This window comes from Xyrauchen texanus, chromosome 14 (genome assembly GCF_025860055.1).
Source record: "Xyrauchen texanus isolate HMW12.3.18 chromosome 14, RBS_HiC_50CHRs, whole genome shotgun sequence".
NCBI lineage: Eukaryota > Metazoa > Chordata > Actinopteri > Cypriniformes > Catostomidae > Xyrauchen > Xyrauchen texanus.
Window position 1 is genome coordinate 28,115,413 of NC_068289.1, and position 17,413 is coordinate 28,132,825.

The following is a 17,413-nucleotide window of genomic DNA, read 5'->3' on the forward strand; positions in this document are numbered from 1 at the left end:
CACATACTGTATTTACATATTAATAATTAAAGTGTTACCTTTTTATTTTCTTATTGTCTGTATCATCATGACGTGCATGTTGTAAAAGCTAAAAAACAAAAAAACAATAACACCTTTTTAAAAAAGAGGTAATGCTGCGTCTTGAAATGTAGCAGAGAAACTCAGAATAAAGTTCAGTTTAAGAGCATTTTTTTCTGTAGTTCTGTATTTATCGCGCAAATGTTTGACTATATGCTGCATATGTTCTGTTTTCAGTTGCACTGATAGTCGCGCTCGAGGGTCGCAATAGATTCTGCATGTCTCCGTTTCAAAGGGCTGATAGTGGCTCCTCCCTCTCTGTACCTTGTGACAACAACAACTCATCCACAGAACAGAGCCACACTTTTCTGCTCAATTTCTTCCTGTCATTCTCTCTCAATCTTTCGCAGAGTCCTAATTTCTCCACGACACCACTCCTCGTGCACTCGCGCATCGGCGTAGCCCTCTCCGGTGGATTTCTTCTTCTTTGCGCTACTTTTGCATACTGGTTCTCTTTCCAATCTGAACTTATTTCATAGGTGCAGAACACCATGGCCGTACCGGCTGCTCTGATCCCCCCATCGTCTCTGGTCCAGCCGTGTCCGATCTCAACTTCATCGTCAGCATCATCAGCATCATCATCATCATTCTCCGTGAACGCCGCACCATCATCCTCGCCCACGGCCACTTCTGCGTCTCCCTCTCAGTCAGCGACCCAGAATCTGTTCAGATCGGATCTGATCAGCGCCAACTCCAGCATCCCTCTACCCGGCAAGCCCGTGTACTCGACCCCATCTCCTGTTGAAAACACCCCGCAGAATAATGAGTGCAGGATGGTGGAGCTTAGGGGTGCCAAGGTGGCCTCTTTCACAGTGGATGGACAGGAGCTCATCTGTCTTCCCCAGGCGTTTGACCTGTTCCTCAAACACCTGGTTGGAGGACTGCACACCGTCTACACCAAACTCAAGCGGCTGGAGATCACGCCCGTGGTGTGCAACGTGGAGCAGGTCCGCATCCTGCGGGGACTGGGGGCCATCCAGCCCGGGGTCAACCGCTGCAAACTCATCTCCAGGAAAGACTTCGAAGTCCTCTACAATGACTGCACCAATGCCAGGTAAGAGAAGCACATGTGCAACTCTTACAGTTTGAAATGTATAAAAATGCAAGTTAGATAAGAACTAAAGATGCCCGTGGCAAATACAGGTAACAAATAATGTACCAACTGCGTAGTTAATGTGTAATAAAATATGTAAAATCTTGTATCTTGTATCTTTTATAAAAAAGTAAAAACATTAGTTTAAACTTTCTTTTGTTTAATTGATAAGGCAACAATTTCTAAAATACTGTAACGTTTCAAGATGTTGATAAAGTAGTTCTGTAGATACTATCTTAACTCCTTTGCGCTGGTAGAAATTTAATATATTATTAATTATAAGCATAAGCATCTTAATGGACAGTTTAAAAAAATATATGTAAAGCCCTGGACCTTCTTTTTCTTTAAAATCACAATAGTACTGTTATAAATAGGCCTACTAGAATCAACAATTATTTCAGCTAAAATTATTTGGAAGAAATCATGCACAAGTGTATGCAGAGCATTTTACCCCCTTCTTTTTATTATATAGTTTTGCTACTTACAAATATGTTTTAAAGTTTAATAATTAAGCTTCATTAGATTAAATAAATTCACACTGCATTTGTGCACATTGTAAGCAATATTTAGCTTAAAATGAGCATGTAAGCAAACATTATTTTAAAAGATTTTCTGTGATTTGAGAAGACTTAAATAAGTATGCTTGTCAGAATTGTAATAATAGATTTATAGGCAGACATGTCTTTGCACTCTTTTCCTTCTCTGGGGGGAATCAAATCACAGTCAATAAGTGCTTGTATACTTAATGACAGGAGTGATACAGTGCTTGCAGGTACAAAATCACACAGGAAATAATTACTGCTTGTAACACTGGTGTATAATTTGCCCTAACAACTTTACTGTCACCCTTTAGTGATCATGTGAATGGGCCCAATAATAACTAGAAATACTGAAAACAAAAAATTTAAGTAGAATCACTCTAAAATTAAAAAGTAATTAAAAGCTGAGTTGAGTAATGAATATTATTTCACAGTTTTTAACACAATTTTTTTTAATTTTTTATAAAGTAACAATACACAAACATTAAGGGATGTATGCGAAATAACATAAAACACTCTCACTCTCTCACACACACACACACACACACACACACACACACACACACACACACACACACACACACACACACACACACACACACACACACACACACATTGATTCAGCTATCATTATGAGGACTCTCCATAGACATAATGATTTTTATACTGTACGAACTATAGATTCTATCCCCTAAACCTAACCCTCACAAAAAACTTTCTGCATTTTTACATTTTCAATAAATATAGTTTAGTATGCTTTTATATTATGGGGACACTAGAAATGTCCTCATATACCACATTTATAGCATTATAACTTGTAATTACCAGTTTGTAAAAAATGTCCTCTTAAACCATTTAAACACACACACACACACACACACACACACACACACACACACACACACACACACACACACATGCAAACACAATAATTTCCAAGTACATGTTTTGGACATATGCAACTTTTAATCAGCAAGAGTCCGGAATGACAACACTTCTTTTTTAAATGACACATTATGATATTTTTGCAACATTCCTTTAATTTGTATATGCAAATTATTTGATATTTAATTTTTGGTAACACATGGGTTTCCTAATTATAGCTCTAGAATAACAAATGAATTAAAATATTTTTTTCTCATGGCTACTTATTTTTAAGCAAAATATTTAATTTATATTTTTGTCTGAATTTGTATGCTTGCAAAATATTACTCACCAGCTATATAACAAATGTGGCGTGTGATCGTCCAGTAGCAGTGCTAATAGAGCAGTTTTTCCCATGCTGTCCCTGTGAGCTCATTCTGGGCCTGTACTTGTACCCTCCCCATGCAAACCGTCCCAGGGTCCTCAGGTGATCGAGTGTGTGGTTTGATCTTCGGGGCTGAAAAGGAGAGTGGTCAGTGATGGGGTTAAAGGATAATGCAGTGCTACACATGGCTTTAATGACGTTAAAGTGCTGGCCTATTACTGCTGCATAGAGAGGCCTGTAATTGTCTCTGAAAGCACCTGGTACTAACGGTGTTATGCTGAAATCAATCACCTCCTCCATGTCTGCTTCCAATTTGTAGGATTACATCATTTGTATGGACAAAGGTATCTGTTTGGATGGAATATATACACACGGGCGGGATTGGCTTTTATTTGCAGTGTGGATTTAATGTATCTGCATCTGTTTTGGTTCTCTGTACGGGGAAGGTCAGCCCGCTAAATCATAATTCTTGTGTGGACGTGACTTGGTGTGCTGTTATGTGCTTGGATGGTGAATTTTAAAGATGGACCATAGTGGCCTCTTTTTAAATTCCTCTACCAAAATTGAAATTTTTATGTTATACATTTTTATGATATAATGACTTTGCTTTCCACATGAATCTTGTCTTTTGCAGTGAAATGTACAGCACAGCACTTTAACACGTTTACAAGCACAAACGATTGTACTTTTACAGTGTTCAGCGCAATTTACACAGTGCTGAAAAAGTGTTAATAATCCTCTTTCGGGATAACAGCGGCCTTATGTCTTTGTCTGCCCACGTTAAAAGAATTCCCTGTGAAGCCGAGTTAGACTCGCCTCATTCTCCCTCTGCATGAGGACATGTTCCTTCTGCTCCCCCCTCGTTCTCCCAGGGACCCTCGACCCAGATTAATGCGCACCTTCTGCGCCAAACAGATACAGGGCTGTAATCTCTCTACTTTTATAGGAGTTATGGCTCTGCCCTGTGAGAAGCAGTACTTGTTCAGCTACTTGTTTTCCTTTCCATTTTGTCCATGTTGGACGTTATGGCTCTTGCCGCCTGGTGACACTTGAACTCTAAGGAAAGTTTATTGAAACACCAGGATGGTGGGGCTGGAGGTGGTTGCTGATGCAGCTGTTACGGTGGAGAGTTTGTCAGGCATTGATGTAGAAATTAAACGACACTTTTTGTCAACTACTGAAGGTTAAATATGCCTCTGAATGTTTAGCATATTTTAAACTTTTTACTTTTTAATTTAATGAGGCATTGTATACATTTGTATGCACTTTCAATTTAGTGTAGAAGTCTGTTTTGTTTTTTTGTCAAGTTCTTTTTAAACCAGTTATGTTAGCAATCATATTTTCTTTCACAGCTTTTTTCAGCACATGTTTCATACATCAGCCACAAGAGCATCAGGTTAAACAAAATATTTTTGTTTGTGTTATGGTACAGAATGGCATATTTACTGAGAAGCGTCATTATTTTGTTTAGCGCTCAGGGGTACATCTTAATACACAATGGCAGATTTTATCGCTCTTTTTTTCTCGCTCCCTCTCTTTGCAGTGCTCTTCTGATATATTTGTTTTCGACAAGGCATGAATGTGTTTACAGGTACTCATGGGAAATCTTTGGATCGAATTAAAATCATTCCCAGTCAGAGTGGGTGCTAAGATACCCATCACCCAGCAACCACATCCAAGAGGGAGCTGGGGCGATAATAACTTCAAAAAACAGAGTGACAGATGCTGATTAGAATGAAAGAGTTTTTTTTTGGGGGGTCGGGGTGGTGGGGATGCATGTTGAAAGGCTTGTTAAAATTACAGATTCATTGTAGCACTTTCTTACAAATCATATGGATCATTCTATATTATTTGCTCGAATTCGGCACTGGATTAAAAATGAACAGATAAACAATTAGATTAAATTCTTTCTGTCACTGTGAGTCACAGGAGATCTGCTTGATAGGATTAGCCATGTGTGTTCAAATTAACTGTGTACTTGGCATCCTTCATCAATGTGAGAGGAGACAGAACAGACCTACACAGGTTAATGAATGTGAAACTGATAAAAGCAGCTCGATATATCTGCATGCAATTAAGGTTAATTTGAAACACCAGTTCTGTAAAAAATATATATGTGATATAATGACATGTGAAATGTTGCTTAGTTGTTGTTGCTATTTAGATAAATTGTGTTTAAAAGGCAGCGGATGCTATCGCTGGTCATTTTATGGTTGTCTGTAGTTTTTAATTTGGTGCATAGTGTGTATACACGGTTCAAGATCTCACCGTATTTCATTGCATTCTATATATACATCAACAACAGAACTTACAGTATGTTCCTCACAATTGACTTTCTCAGCACTAGCTGCCCCTGAGACAGAGATTGCCGGTGGCAAAAGCAATGCATTACAACTTTCTGACTCAGAGCCCTGGCATGTCTTTAGCCACCATCCCTTCCACATTACAGCATATTTAGGAAGCAGTTTGCTGATCACTGATGCTCGCACAGGGACGTTAACCACTACTGACACAAGTTAGAGAGAGCAGATGAGATTTCTTGATTGGAGGGCAATTCCAGGCCTTAGCCTGGCTCTGTCTAATATGATCACATAAAGAAATAGAGTTTCCTCAGAAATTAATTAATTTTTCATATAGCCCAAAGCTGGAGTTTAAAAAGAGTGTGCACTTTCTGGTTTCCTATTTTCCTCCTTTTTTATAGAATTATTGCCTAATCATATTAATACTTTTGCCCTAAGGATAGAAAGATGATTGTACAAATGCATTCGGAAATATGTATCACTGAGTATTTATGATTAAATTATGCAAATAACTCAGCTTTCATCCTTCGTGGACGCAGTATGTCTAATTAGGATTGATATCCCGAGTAGATGTTCGGGAATCTGAATACAAGCATGTCCAAAGAGCAGAAAATTGAAAATGACAAGGCCGGAATCCTTAAAAAGTATTTTTTTTTCACTGTCTAATTCAGCGTAGCCGTATCAGGAGTTAATTTTCCCTGGCTTCATTTTCGTGTTGAAACTGACAGGAGAGAAGAAAAAAAAATACTTCAGGGAAGAAATCTCAAATGGGATTCCAGAAATTTCCTCTTCTTGTTTTTTCCTCCATCTTCAAGATATTATCAAATGATGAATCTCCTCCCATATAAACTTTTCATGTTATCAAGAAAATATCTGCGTTGTTTGAACTTAATGGCCTCTTCTTGTCTCACTCTACCGTGATAAAAGAGAATGATGGGAAGTCTAGCCAGTAAGAGTGATATTTACTCTGTTATGAAAATGGAAGAATTGCATGATGGATGTTTACGAGCTCTGTAGTTTTGAAGGAATACAGCAAAGGCTGGATATTTAAGTTTGAATTGCTGTCATAAACAGTTTCAATGAGGTGTGGGGGAACTCAGAGATGCTGTCAGCAGGTTTGACGGGGCTGCAGTAAAGGACAGGTGACCACGGAGGTCTCGAGGCTGTTTTCATTTAGGTCAGAACAAGTGCCACTCTACAGCACAATGAGAGCACCATGACTCCATTAAAGAAAAACAAAGTGCTCTGAAGTGCTTGAGACTCTTTTCCTAAGACAAAATAAATAGCACTCTCAATTTGTTTACTTTAAGCTCTCCTGCAAAAATGAATTACAGTATTTTTTTTTTTGCTTTAAACACATTGAAATTATTTCCCATACATTTTAAGTAGTTCCAGAACAAATTAAGTGTTACCATTTGCTTTTCATAATTCAAAGGAATAAAAGAGGAAAGAGGAAATTATACTTTTTTATCCACATTCCTCTTCTAGCAGTGCTTTGCTGTGCTACAAAAGACTTCTAACACCTCTGGAATATCTCATAACGTTCTGATTGTTATCTAATCTTTACCTGGCCCACAACTAATGACACTTGAGAATATAAAGGAACTCTATCAGAGCTCAAAGCTTTTGCTCTCAGACGGACTTTGACAAAGCTGATACTCCAAACCTCCTTTATGAAGCAGAAATGTACATGCACCACACAGAAGCCTATCAAGTCAATTTAGAAAATTTGAATTATAATTGAAAATACAAATAATGTCCTCATTGCCACCCAGGAACCCATATGTTGGGTCAAGCTGTAGCTGATGCAGTTGCACTTGCACTTGTTGTTGATGTGGTTGTATGTTATTCTCCACACATTTAAGGCAGTCACCGAAAGCATCTTTTCAATACATTTTATTCTTTTAGTTTGTAATTGCATTGTTGAAAATATGTACTTAGCATTAAGTGTTTTGATTACATCCCTCAGAATGTGTACAATTGTGTTCTTTTTTACTCTTCTTAGGAAAATATTAAGCCTTTTTTGAAAGCAAAGCAAATAGTTAAGAGACCTTGTACTTATCCAGTGTAGCTCTATCATGTTATGGCAGAGGAATGCCTATTGAAGGCCAACATGAATCAGTGTCGCATAGCACAACAAACTTTCTGCTGGGGAAACATCCCGTCATGGAATGCAATCTATTTCAACACATACTAAGGGCATATTATACTAAGTGCTTCTTAAAAACAAATGGAAATGCTTTTTCTAATAATGTATTACATTTCCCAAACAACAATTCCCCAAACTGTCTGAAAACCTCCAAATGTCATACTGCATTTCACTGTCAGCAAACAAAGGTGTTTTTCCTTTGAAAGCGATCCAGAGCCTCTCACATTGCTGTTGCCACAGTACAGTGACACAGCCATTCTGATAACTCTTTCTATGATGCGCTGCTTGAGTTTCTACTCTAGACTCAAATGTCAGTGTCTCGCTAAGGTTTCTTAAAAAAAAGAAAAAGTCCCTTCCATAGAAAGCTATGGTGCCCAGCTATTATTACTCTCTTCTTAAAGGCTGACAGTTTGCTCCAAAGAGACATGACACCAAACTCGTCTGCTGGAGGCATACCACTGCATTTCCCATCTGTCCAATCAGATATTTATAAACTGACGACACCTGGCAGGAGAATGTAAATGGTGAGCCCAGAGCTGCAGCAGACACAGATATTGTTTTCATGCCTTTGTGTGGTGGAAAGATACGAGACACAATTACATAGGAAACACAGATCATGCATAGAGAAAAATATTATTGCTCAGAGGTTGCTCTCAGTAGATCTATTGGAGATCTCAGGTGCTTTGTGTAGTATCAACTTTATCTTAGATGTTTCTCTTAAAATAAATTAGGATAAATAAAATAAAAACAAAACTGAAATTTAATGGTCAACATTCAGTATGGAGTATAGAGTTAAATGCATGGTCATTTTTCCAAACACTCTTACATATTCGGGTCTTTAGAGACCCGGCACTTATAGCTATATAAAATGTATGTACAAAATGTCCAGATAGTGTAAAATTGTCCAAATATTTTCAAGACAATTAGAAAACAATAAAATAAAAAATATTTTAATATATGTTTTATATTTAAGGAGATAATGCAACAAATCAGGACAAATTAAGAACATGATTCATTATTTTCACACTGATATTTCATGATAAGAAATTAAGCAACTGGCTGTCAAACACATATTGAGATACACATAACACATAATCTACACGTGTGTAATGCATGTGTAATGCAACTTATGTGTAGCTTATGTGTATCTTATGTGTATTTTATCAGGCTCTTTTTGAGTCTAAATAGATGCACAACTTGCATTATTTCAGTATTTCAGTACACCCAAATTACAATAGTCATACAGTATAGTACTTTTCATGTGTTCGACTTACTATAAGTTTACGTCGAAGTTGTTTCTTCATCATATAGCAATGTCAAATGGAAATCAAGTCAATCACTGAAACATCAGTGCCACCGTGGGTATGAAATAGCATGTATATTATGTATGTGTATATAAAATAATGATAATTCACCATTGTTGATAATCCATTGTTGCACAGATAATCAACGTGATATAGTATTTATATATATGAATATAGTAATCATTTCTCTTGTAATACACACGAGAATACTGTTTTTTTTTCTCATGAGAAAAATCTGAGAAGTAAGAGACTTTAACAAAAGTCTGTTTGCTCTCCATTCATTCTTATTTTGTTTAGGAGAAATGTTTGCAATTTTTCTTTTCTGTGGAACTGTTTGTTGTCTTTTTAATTACTGCTGTACATTTTCAGACATGGTCAAGTCTTTTTACATCCTTTGTTTTTACTGCATCAGGAAGGATAACATTTACTAATTATTTTGATTGTGGATTTATTTTTGGACATGATGTCAGTAACAGATAATTCAGAGAAAATTATTTCCTTGAATGTTCTGCTTGTTTTCATTATAAAGCAGTTCAGAAGAAGCACAGGAGGTTCATTGCTGTACACACATTTACATATTTACACTAATGTGCTTTGGAGAGAATTGTCTAACAAAGTGTCTAATAAGAAAGATAATATATTCTAGTTTTGGAATCGGTCTCACTTTGAAACTCTGTTGTGTGTTGTGTCTCCATACAGACAGCTTACGCTGTGCTAAAACAACATTCCCAGCATTAATGTGTCTGTCCACATCTATTATCCCACTCTGGAACAGGCAGTGTGATATCCGTAAACTTCACATATGGATAGGCTCAGCTGAAAGGGAGAGTGAATTAAGTCAAGCTGACATCGCATGCCAATAAGCTTTGTTTCATTTCCAGTGCAGCATTCATTTGCTGCATAGAAAAATGTATTGCATGATTGACAATTATGAGAGGATGACCTAGTTTTTTTGTAATGGAACAAAAATGGTTTTCATGGGACAGCACTGCCTGTCTGTGTATTCTGTGGATGCCAACTGAGTAGTAAGTAGGCTTTCTCACCAAGAGAAACTGCTTTATCTTTCTCTTTTTTTGGTTCGAAATAATACTCAATCACTTTACTTTTGCTCAATATAATTTGTCTTGGATAAATTAGTATTACGTGTCAGTGGTCCAGATAGACATCACTTTGCCTTTAAACTAAAGCATTCAATTTGCTCCTCAAAGTTATTTTCAATACGATTTGACATGGTTTTCCCTGCAGGCAAGCACTTAAGTCATTTTATACATGGAGGAGGTATGGTATAACCATTCAATAAGCTACTAAACTGTCTCCCGCACTACTGAAGCTGTCCAACAATGGGATGGACAGCTATGTCTACTTAACCAGAGTGATATTCATGACACTCTTTATTGGGATCTGGCTAATATTTCATGATTCATGCATTTTTGATCTTACCTTTCTATTAACTGTTTTATTCAGCTCAGTAAAGCTCATTACAGCTGTGAGAGGGTCTCGAGCCCCCACGGGACCACCGGTTGAGTGGAACCACAAATGGCACAAGCACGGTTTAGCCAGAAGTTAATATCCTGCAAAATTGTTTCTGAGTAGCTCGGTAGAATACGGATGATTAAATGACACGAGCAGATCAAAAAAACGTTTTCTCTTGACTACAAAGTGTTAAGTGCCAGTGCTTTCAAGCGCTAAAGGTTGCCATTAAGCGGAATAGGACTTATTTAATGGGAAAGACTGTCCTGACGACGAGGGAGATGGGAACATGGTGCTGAGAGTACAGGGGAAGGCCTTGTATGCTATATAGAGAGTGTCTGGGTCAATGGCCTGATAAAACAACAACAGATAAAAACACAAACAAGATTTTAATGTATCAGTGTCTTTATCTTCAGTTAAGTTGGAAAACTGTTTTATTAAATTCTTGGAGGTTTTTATTCCTTATGTCTGCTTATAATGTTATTATTTTACCGAAAACATAATTTAGTTATCATTTAATTTTACATGTAATTTTCTATCCTTTGTTTGACCCTTAATATTAAACCGGCTGCATTGTGATGTAACAACCGAGATTTAAAAAAAGCTGTTTTAGTAAGTGGTCTTTTTGGACTGGGGAGGGAGTTTTGAGCCCTGCAGGTTATGGTAGGTTTACATAGTACATTGAACTCTTTTATTTAAAAAGATCAAGGAAATTCATTTTTAATGTATATTTAAAATGCATGTATTGTTTTGTGTAGTGTTCTCCCTACCTATTAAGAGAACGTGAAAACTAAAGTTAAATATTTGGGTCAAAACCATGCTACAGGCCTGGTTTCCTGAAACCTTACTTTTTTACAAGGATGGGAAACAAAGTTTGTCTAACTTGTTATATGTGATCATAAATTTGGCTCACTTAGCATGCTTGTATTGCTGTGTAGCGCTTTGACATTTTGTGATGGTCAGAGCATTACCCATTTCTTTCTTCTTTTTGTCTTCAGTGCAGAAATTCCAAATGTGAGCAGACACAGTTTCTCTTTCTCTCCTCTCTCTCTCAGCTCACTCCCAAAGATGAAATGGCGTTACCGATTCCAAGAAGACAGATTAAGGGTTGTAAAATGGAATATGAGGATTTTGCAGTTATCAAATGTCCTCTCACTCTTGACCTTTCAAATGTCAGAAATGGAATGTGTGACAAAAGCAAGCCCCGCAGATTTGATTACATGGATCAAAAGAGTCTTTACGCTCCTATCAGTGGCGGACGTTTAATTGGAGGATATTGTTGAGGCCAGCTAAAACAATTCATCATATTTATGTCTTCTATTCTGTTTTTATCGTTCATGTGTTCCAGCATTGTCTTTTTGTGGTGGCAACAGCTCGTAGTTTCAAAGCATTATGCAATCTTCCCCTGATAAAGAAACCTCTTCCACAGCCGTGTCTCTTGCTAGTCTCACAGTCACATTCCAAATAATCTAATATTATTCCAAGCGACACAGGGCTCTTAAATTAGTACTTTAAAAGAATAGCGCACATGATCTTGTGGCTCTGATATGTATATACTTTTTTGCCATGGAAGGATATTTGATATAGTATAATTAATGTTATACTTCTCAAAGGGTCAGGGTCAAGCCAATAGGAATGTCAGAGACTTGCGAGGCTATGACAGGTCTTTTCAACAGGCCGCGCTGGGCCGCTAGAAGCAGAGATAGCGCAGTGCCCGAGAAAGGGCAACACGCTGACAGCTCTCCAGCCGCGCCAACCCAGCAGGAAGGCATCAGTTTGAGAAACAGATAGCAAGTAAGCCCGTCGGTGGCATAGACCAAGTCGGGACAGATTAGGCGTGGCCTGTGGGCCTTGCTCATGGCCTCGCGAACCCTGGAGAGTTATTAATAAAAGACGTGCAGAACTCCTCATTGAGAATCACAAATACACCTCTTTCATTTCACATACTCCAACATACTCATACACATGCTTCCTGTGTCATTAGTATGCTAGCTGTGGACACTAGTTGACATGTATTGTACCCTACACTTAATTTATGTAGCAATAATTTAATTGAAGTTAACAAAAAAAAAAAAATAATTTCAAGAAAGTTTTCAGAAAACACACCCTGTATGCATTTCGTTGTAAAAAAATAAATAAAGAAGATAGTCCCACCCCAAACTCAGGTCAGGATGCTCAAACAAACAGAACAATGTTTTGATTGCACCACCTCACCTAACATGGAACGTTCCAACAACTTCACTAACATTTTTTAACCCTTTAAGCTATGAAGGTGTTTTTTTTTTTTTTTGTAATTAAATTTTTTTATTGCTTGCAATAAATAAAGAAAAGAAAAATCATATATATATATATATATATATATACACAGAATCAACACCCAAACTCCACAATCACCCCTCCCCTCCCAAGCCCCAACCCCACCCTGACCCCCAACTAACATCCCTGTGGTCACACATGAGTATATATACACACAAAAAAGCAAACAAATGCACAAACAAAAATATATACATAAAATGATCATACACATTTAAAACTCTACTACTCCCTCCACCACCCCGCCCTCTAAAAACTCCAAATAGATGCCCCATTTCCCAACAAACATTTCCTCAAAAGCCGCCACCCTCCCCATCTCCGTGCACCACTCCTCAAATGATGCGCTCAAGCTGACCTCCAACCCCTCAAAATAATCTGCCTGGCGATCATCACACTGGTCAGAACCCAAGTCTCTATGTGTCTATTCCCCACATCGATGACCGCCCCATCACCCAAAACACAGAGTCTAGGGCAAAACGAAAACGAAGTGCTAAACAGTTCACACACAAAACTCTGAAACTTCACCCAGAATTCCTGGATCTCAACACACCACCAAAAAACATGGGCCGTGTCTCCATCCTCTGATTGGCATCGTCAGCAGGTGGGTGTGTCTTTAAGACCAAGCATATACAATCTAGAGGGGGTCCAATAAAATCTATGTAAAATCTTGAATTTCATAAGGCACACCCTTGCATCTCTAGATGCAAACTTGATGTTTTTTAGAATCCTAGCCCACACTTCCTCCTGCATTACCAAGTTATAATCTTTCGCCCATAATCTTGATAGAAATGAAAGCTCCATCCCCCAGACACTGAATTAGCAGGGAGTAATACACTGATGCCTCATGACCTTTTCCAAAAGCAGTAATCACCATTCCCAGAGCATCTGCCACTTTCAGGTGTGTATGCTACTCCCAAAAATAGTACAGAGCAGGTGGTGCAGTTGTAAATACCTATAAAACTGAGATCTGGGAATCCCAAAATGTTGAACCAGATTTTCAAAAGATCTCAACACTCCACTCTCATATAGGTCACCGAGTGTAGTAACCTCCCCTCACAATCCACTCTGACGAGAAGAAAGGGGACTTATTAATACATAATTTTGTGTTCTGCCATAAATAAATGTCCGAATTAGGGATGCACCGATCCGATACCTGGATTGGTATTGGCACCGATACTGAAGCTTTTAAATGGATTGAGTATCGGGCCGATTAGCCCGATCCAAATATGATACTGTGTGTTAGTCATGTTCGTTACTGTCAAGCTCAAAAAATTACATAAAAGAACCATAAAACACAATTAAAGTAGTTCATATGACTTGTGCATTTTATTCAAAGCCACATGAAGATGTGTGTTATCTCTGTTACTCACAAAAGGCTGTTTCATAAGTAAATATATAAAATGCATGCACAGCTCCAGCGCTTCATTGAATGGAGCTGCTCTGTTTACACACACACACACACACACACACACACACACACACACACACACACACACACACACACACACACACACACACACACACACGACTAGTTTTAGCCTTCATGCGGTGCGCAATATTTGATATTACTCAAAAGTTTGGCACACTTTTTTTTTTTTTTACCAGAATTTGAATAAGAAGCTAATTAAACTACTGTGAACTTGCCTACAATCAGACACAGGACGTCCTGGATAGCTCAGTATGTCAAAATAAAAGCGTGAGGGTTTAAAAGTTAAAGATGCACGATTGAGATATATTACTATTATAATATATTATTATTATTATTATTATTATTATTATTATTATTATTATCATTTGTTTACAAATGAAAGTCCATTTACAAGTTGAAGCTACAAGATACAAGCTTCTTTTCTACTGATTACTTATACTGGAATTACTTTTAATTTAGCTGCTACATTATCCAGTATGCTAGTTAACAATAAAGTTTTGCTTAATAAGCTATACATTCATATTGAAATAATGAAATAATGGTTAGTTAGAGGTTTGTGTTTCTTTGCATATTAAAGAGTACTCCTAATTAGTTCCACACAATAATGTAAAGATATTCTAAACTGATTATGCAAAAAAAACACGCTGGTGTCAGATCGGTATCGGCCGATACTCAGATTTCCGATATCAGAATTGGAATTGAAGAGAAAAAGTGGTATCGGTGCATCCCTAGTCTGAACTAATCACTCTGGACACTTTTATCCATACTGAGTGCAAATGCGAGATAACAGGGTGTAACTTAACTTCTCCGATTAGTTTGATAGAAAGGGTTTGCAATGGTGAAATAGGGGCAAGAACTTCCTGTTCAATACAAAGCCAGGGAGGGGCTCTCTCAGGTGGAAGCGACCAATGGGCCAAATGTCTGAGACCGAATGCATAATTATAAAACAAAATCTTTGTAGGTCTAGCCCACCTTTTTTCAATCAGCCGATGCAACTTATAGAAATGTAATCTGGGACGCTTACCATTCCAAATGAAGGACTTCACTATGCGTTCATATTGCTTGAAATAAGAAAGGGGGACATCTACAGGGAGAGATTGTAGCAGGTTGTTACATTTTGGAATACAATCATAGACAAATGTAATGAAGCCTACCTGTCCACATCGCTCGAAAACCTTTTTTTTTAAGGGGTCAAAATTAACACTAACTAAATCAGACAAATTTGCTGGGAATAAAATACAAATACTTAATTGATCCACTGGAAAACTCCCAGCTGAAATGCTGTCGCTGGGCAGTACGCTGTCAGAGCCAAATTGGATTTAGACCAATTGGCTCTGTAACCTGAGAACTTAGAAAAGGAATGAATAATTCTGTGGAGTCAAGGCATAGATCTAGAATGGTCTGTGACGAATAATAAAATATCATCTGCGTAAAGCAAAAGCATATGCGCCATACCTCCCACCATCACCCTTGGAAAATCATCCTCCTTTCTTATTGCGGCTGCTAATGGTTCCAGGGCAAGACAGAACAATAATGCAGAAACAGAGTAACCCTGCCAGGTGCCCCTATCCAGAGTAAAATAATATGAATTTAATAAATTTCTTTGTACCGATTAGTAAAATTTTTGACAATATTTGAATGTCTTGCTGGATCAGGGAAATTGGATTGTAATATTTACACTAACTAGGATCTCTATCCTTTTTAAAAATCAGACTGATCCAGGCTTGCGTCATGGTTGGCGGAAGCTTTCCATTCTTTAATGATTCCGAATAAACTTCTAGCAAAAGTGGAGCCAATTCTAAAGCATAAGATCTAAAAAGCTCAGCGGCAAAGCCATCTGGCCCCAGAGCCTTGCCTGTAGGCAAGGCCTTAATTACCTCGCCAAGCTCCTTCAAGGTTATCTCAGAATCAAGATTATTATTTTTTTTGCTCAGTCGTCAGTTTAGGCATAAGCACAAAGAACGTGCAGATTCATCCACAACACTGTCCATAAAGGGTGTTACTACACAAAACAAACTCTAGCCACTATGCACAGAAAAAACTAAAAAGGTGCCCAGTTTCCTCAGGTGGTCAAGTGAATGTTCAGTGAGTCAGCCCACTCGGCTGCAACTTGTGAATCACACAATGACTTACTCATTCCATTGACTTTGTGAAGGACCAAGTAAATACTTTGTGGCCATCCTTAGCATCTGTTCTCAATTTGGAACATCAGTGCAAATGTGACCTTCTGTTGATGTAATCGATCACGTTTCTCTCTTGTTGAATTTGCAAAGTCTGGGAACAAGAAAATGTTGTGGTTCTTCCAAGAAAACCTTCCTTTACTCCTTGCTTCGTGTAACACAAGATCTTTATCGGATGATCTCAGAAATTTAGCCAGAGTTGATCGGGCCTGTCTCCCTCAGCAGATCACCGAGCTGGAACACTGTGAGCTTGCTCGATTTCCAGCTTATGACCTGTTATGTCAAGCAAAATTGGTAAAAGCCCATCCAGAAATTCCACCATATTCTGACCCTCTGCTTGCTCAGGAATTCCAACAATTCGGATGTTGTTTCGCCGGTTATGATTCTCATGGTCTTCCAGCTTTTCTCAAATGTGTTCCAAGTCCGCCTTGATTGCTAGCAGATTAGCAGTTAATTCCCTCTCAGATGACTCCAGATAATCGATCCATTTCTCAACATCTGCCACTCTTATAACCAACTCAGCGAATTTCGTCTCCATGGCAGTGATCGAACTACGTATTACAGCAAGATCCACCAAGTCAGCAACGACCTTCGTCAGCATTACCAACATGTTCAACAGTTGATGCTGACTCTCTTTCACCGCACTGTTCAAATTTAGTCCCTGGTCTGAGGCGTGTTGCTCAGGGGCTTCAGCTTGAACACATAAGTGTCTTTTAGTGTCTCCAGAGCCTGAGGATTTTGAATTCTTTGTCATATTGTCTTCATAGAACAGTTATGGAAAAGGGTGTATCAAATCTCACCTGTTTATGAAACTAAAATGATTAAAACTAGCAAAGTGCACAGAGCTCGCTGTTTACACGTCCGAACCTCGCATGGTGCCACGCGAACTTATGAAGGTGTTTGTGACAGGGTGGAGGGCGGGGCCGGGTGGTGATTCTACACACCCGGTCCCTTATCAGGCTAATCAAGCCTCAGAGAGGGATAAAGGCCAACTGCAGAAGGTGGTGCAGGAGAGAGAGAGAGAGAGATTGTTTATGACAACTGACCATCATGTGTGTGTTTGTGTGTTTTGTTTAAGTTTTTCATTAAAATATTATTTGTATTGTCAAGCCGGTTCTCGCCTCCTCCTTTCCATTGAATGCTTTACAGTGTTTTTAAAGGTTTCCTGTTTCAGTGACATGCCCAAAATTAAAGGCTTATAACACTACAAAAAAACAAAGAGGTTCAATTGTTTGTATAATTTTAAAGATTTTATTTTTAAAATGTTTAATGATATAGATTATAATAAATTATGAGACTCTCAGCCTTT

The 17,413-nt window shown here is 38.1% G+C and overlaps 1 protein-coding gene across 7 annotated transcripts in view; it reads left to right on the plus strand.

Annotated features, from left to right (window-relative positions):
* Window positions 1–361: 361 nt before the first annotated feature.
* The window catches only part of LOC127654643 (dachshund homolog 1-like), a 169,935-nt gene continuing 152,883 nt past the window's right edge, over window positions 362–17,413 (plus strand). For 3 of the 7 annotated variants that reach the window (XR_007971956.1, XM_052141873.1, XM_052141872.1), the window contains exon 1: window positions 363–1,132. Coding sequence is in view for 6 of the 7 variants with exons in the window: in XM_052141873.1 (XP_051997833.1) it covers window positions 570–1,132 (563 nt within the window). In the remaining variant the exon portion in view is untranslated. Of the gene's footprint in view, window positions 1,133–17,413 lie in introns of all 7 variants that reach the window. The other 4 variants (XM_052141874.1, XM_052141877.1, XM_052141876.1 and 1 more) reach the window with 2 other exon arrangements.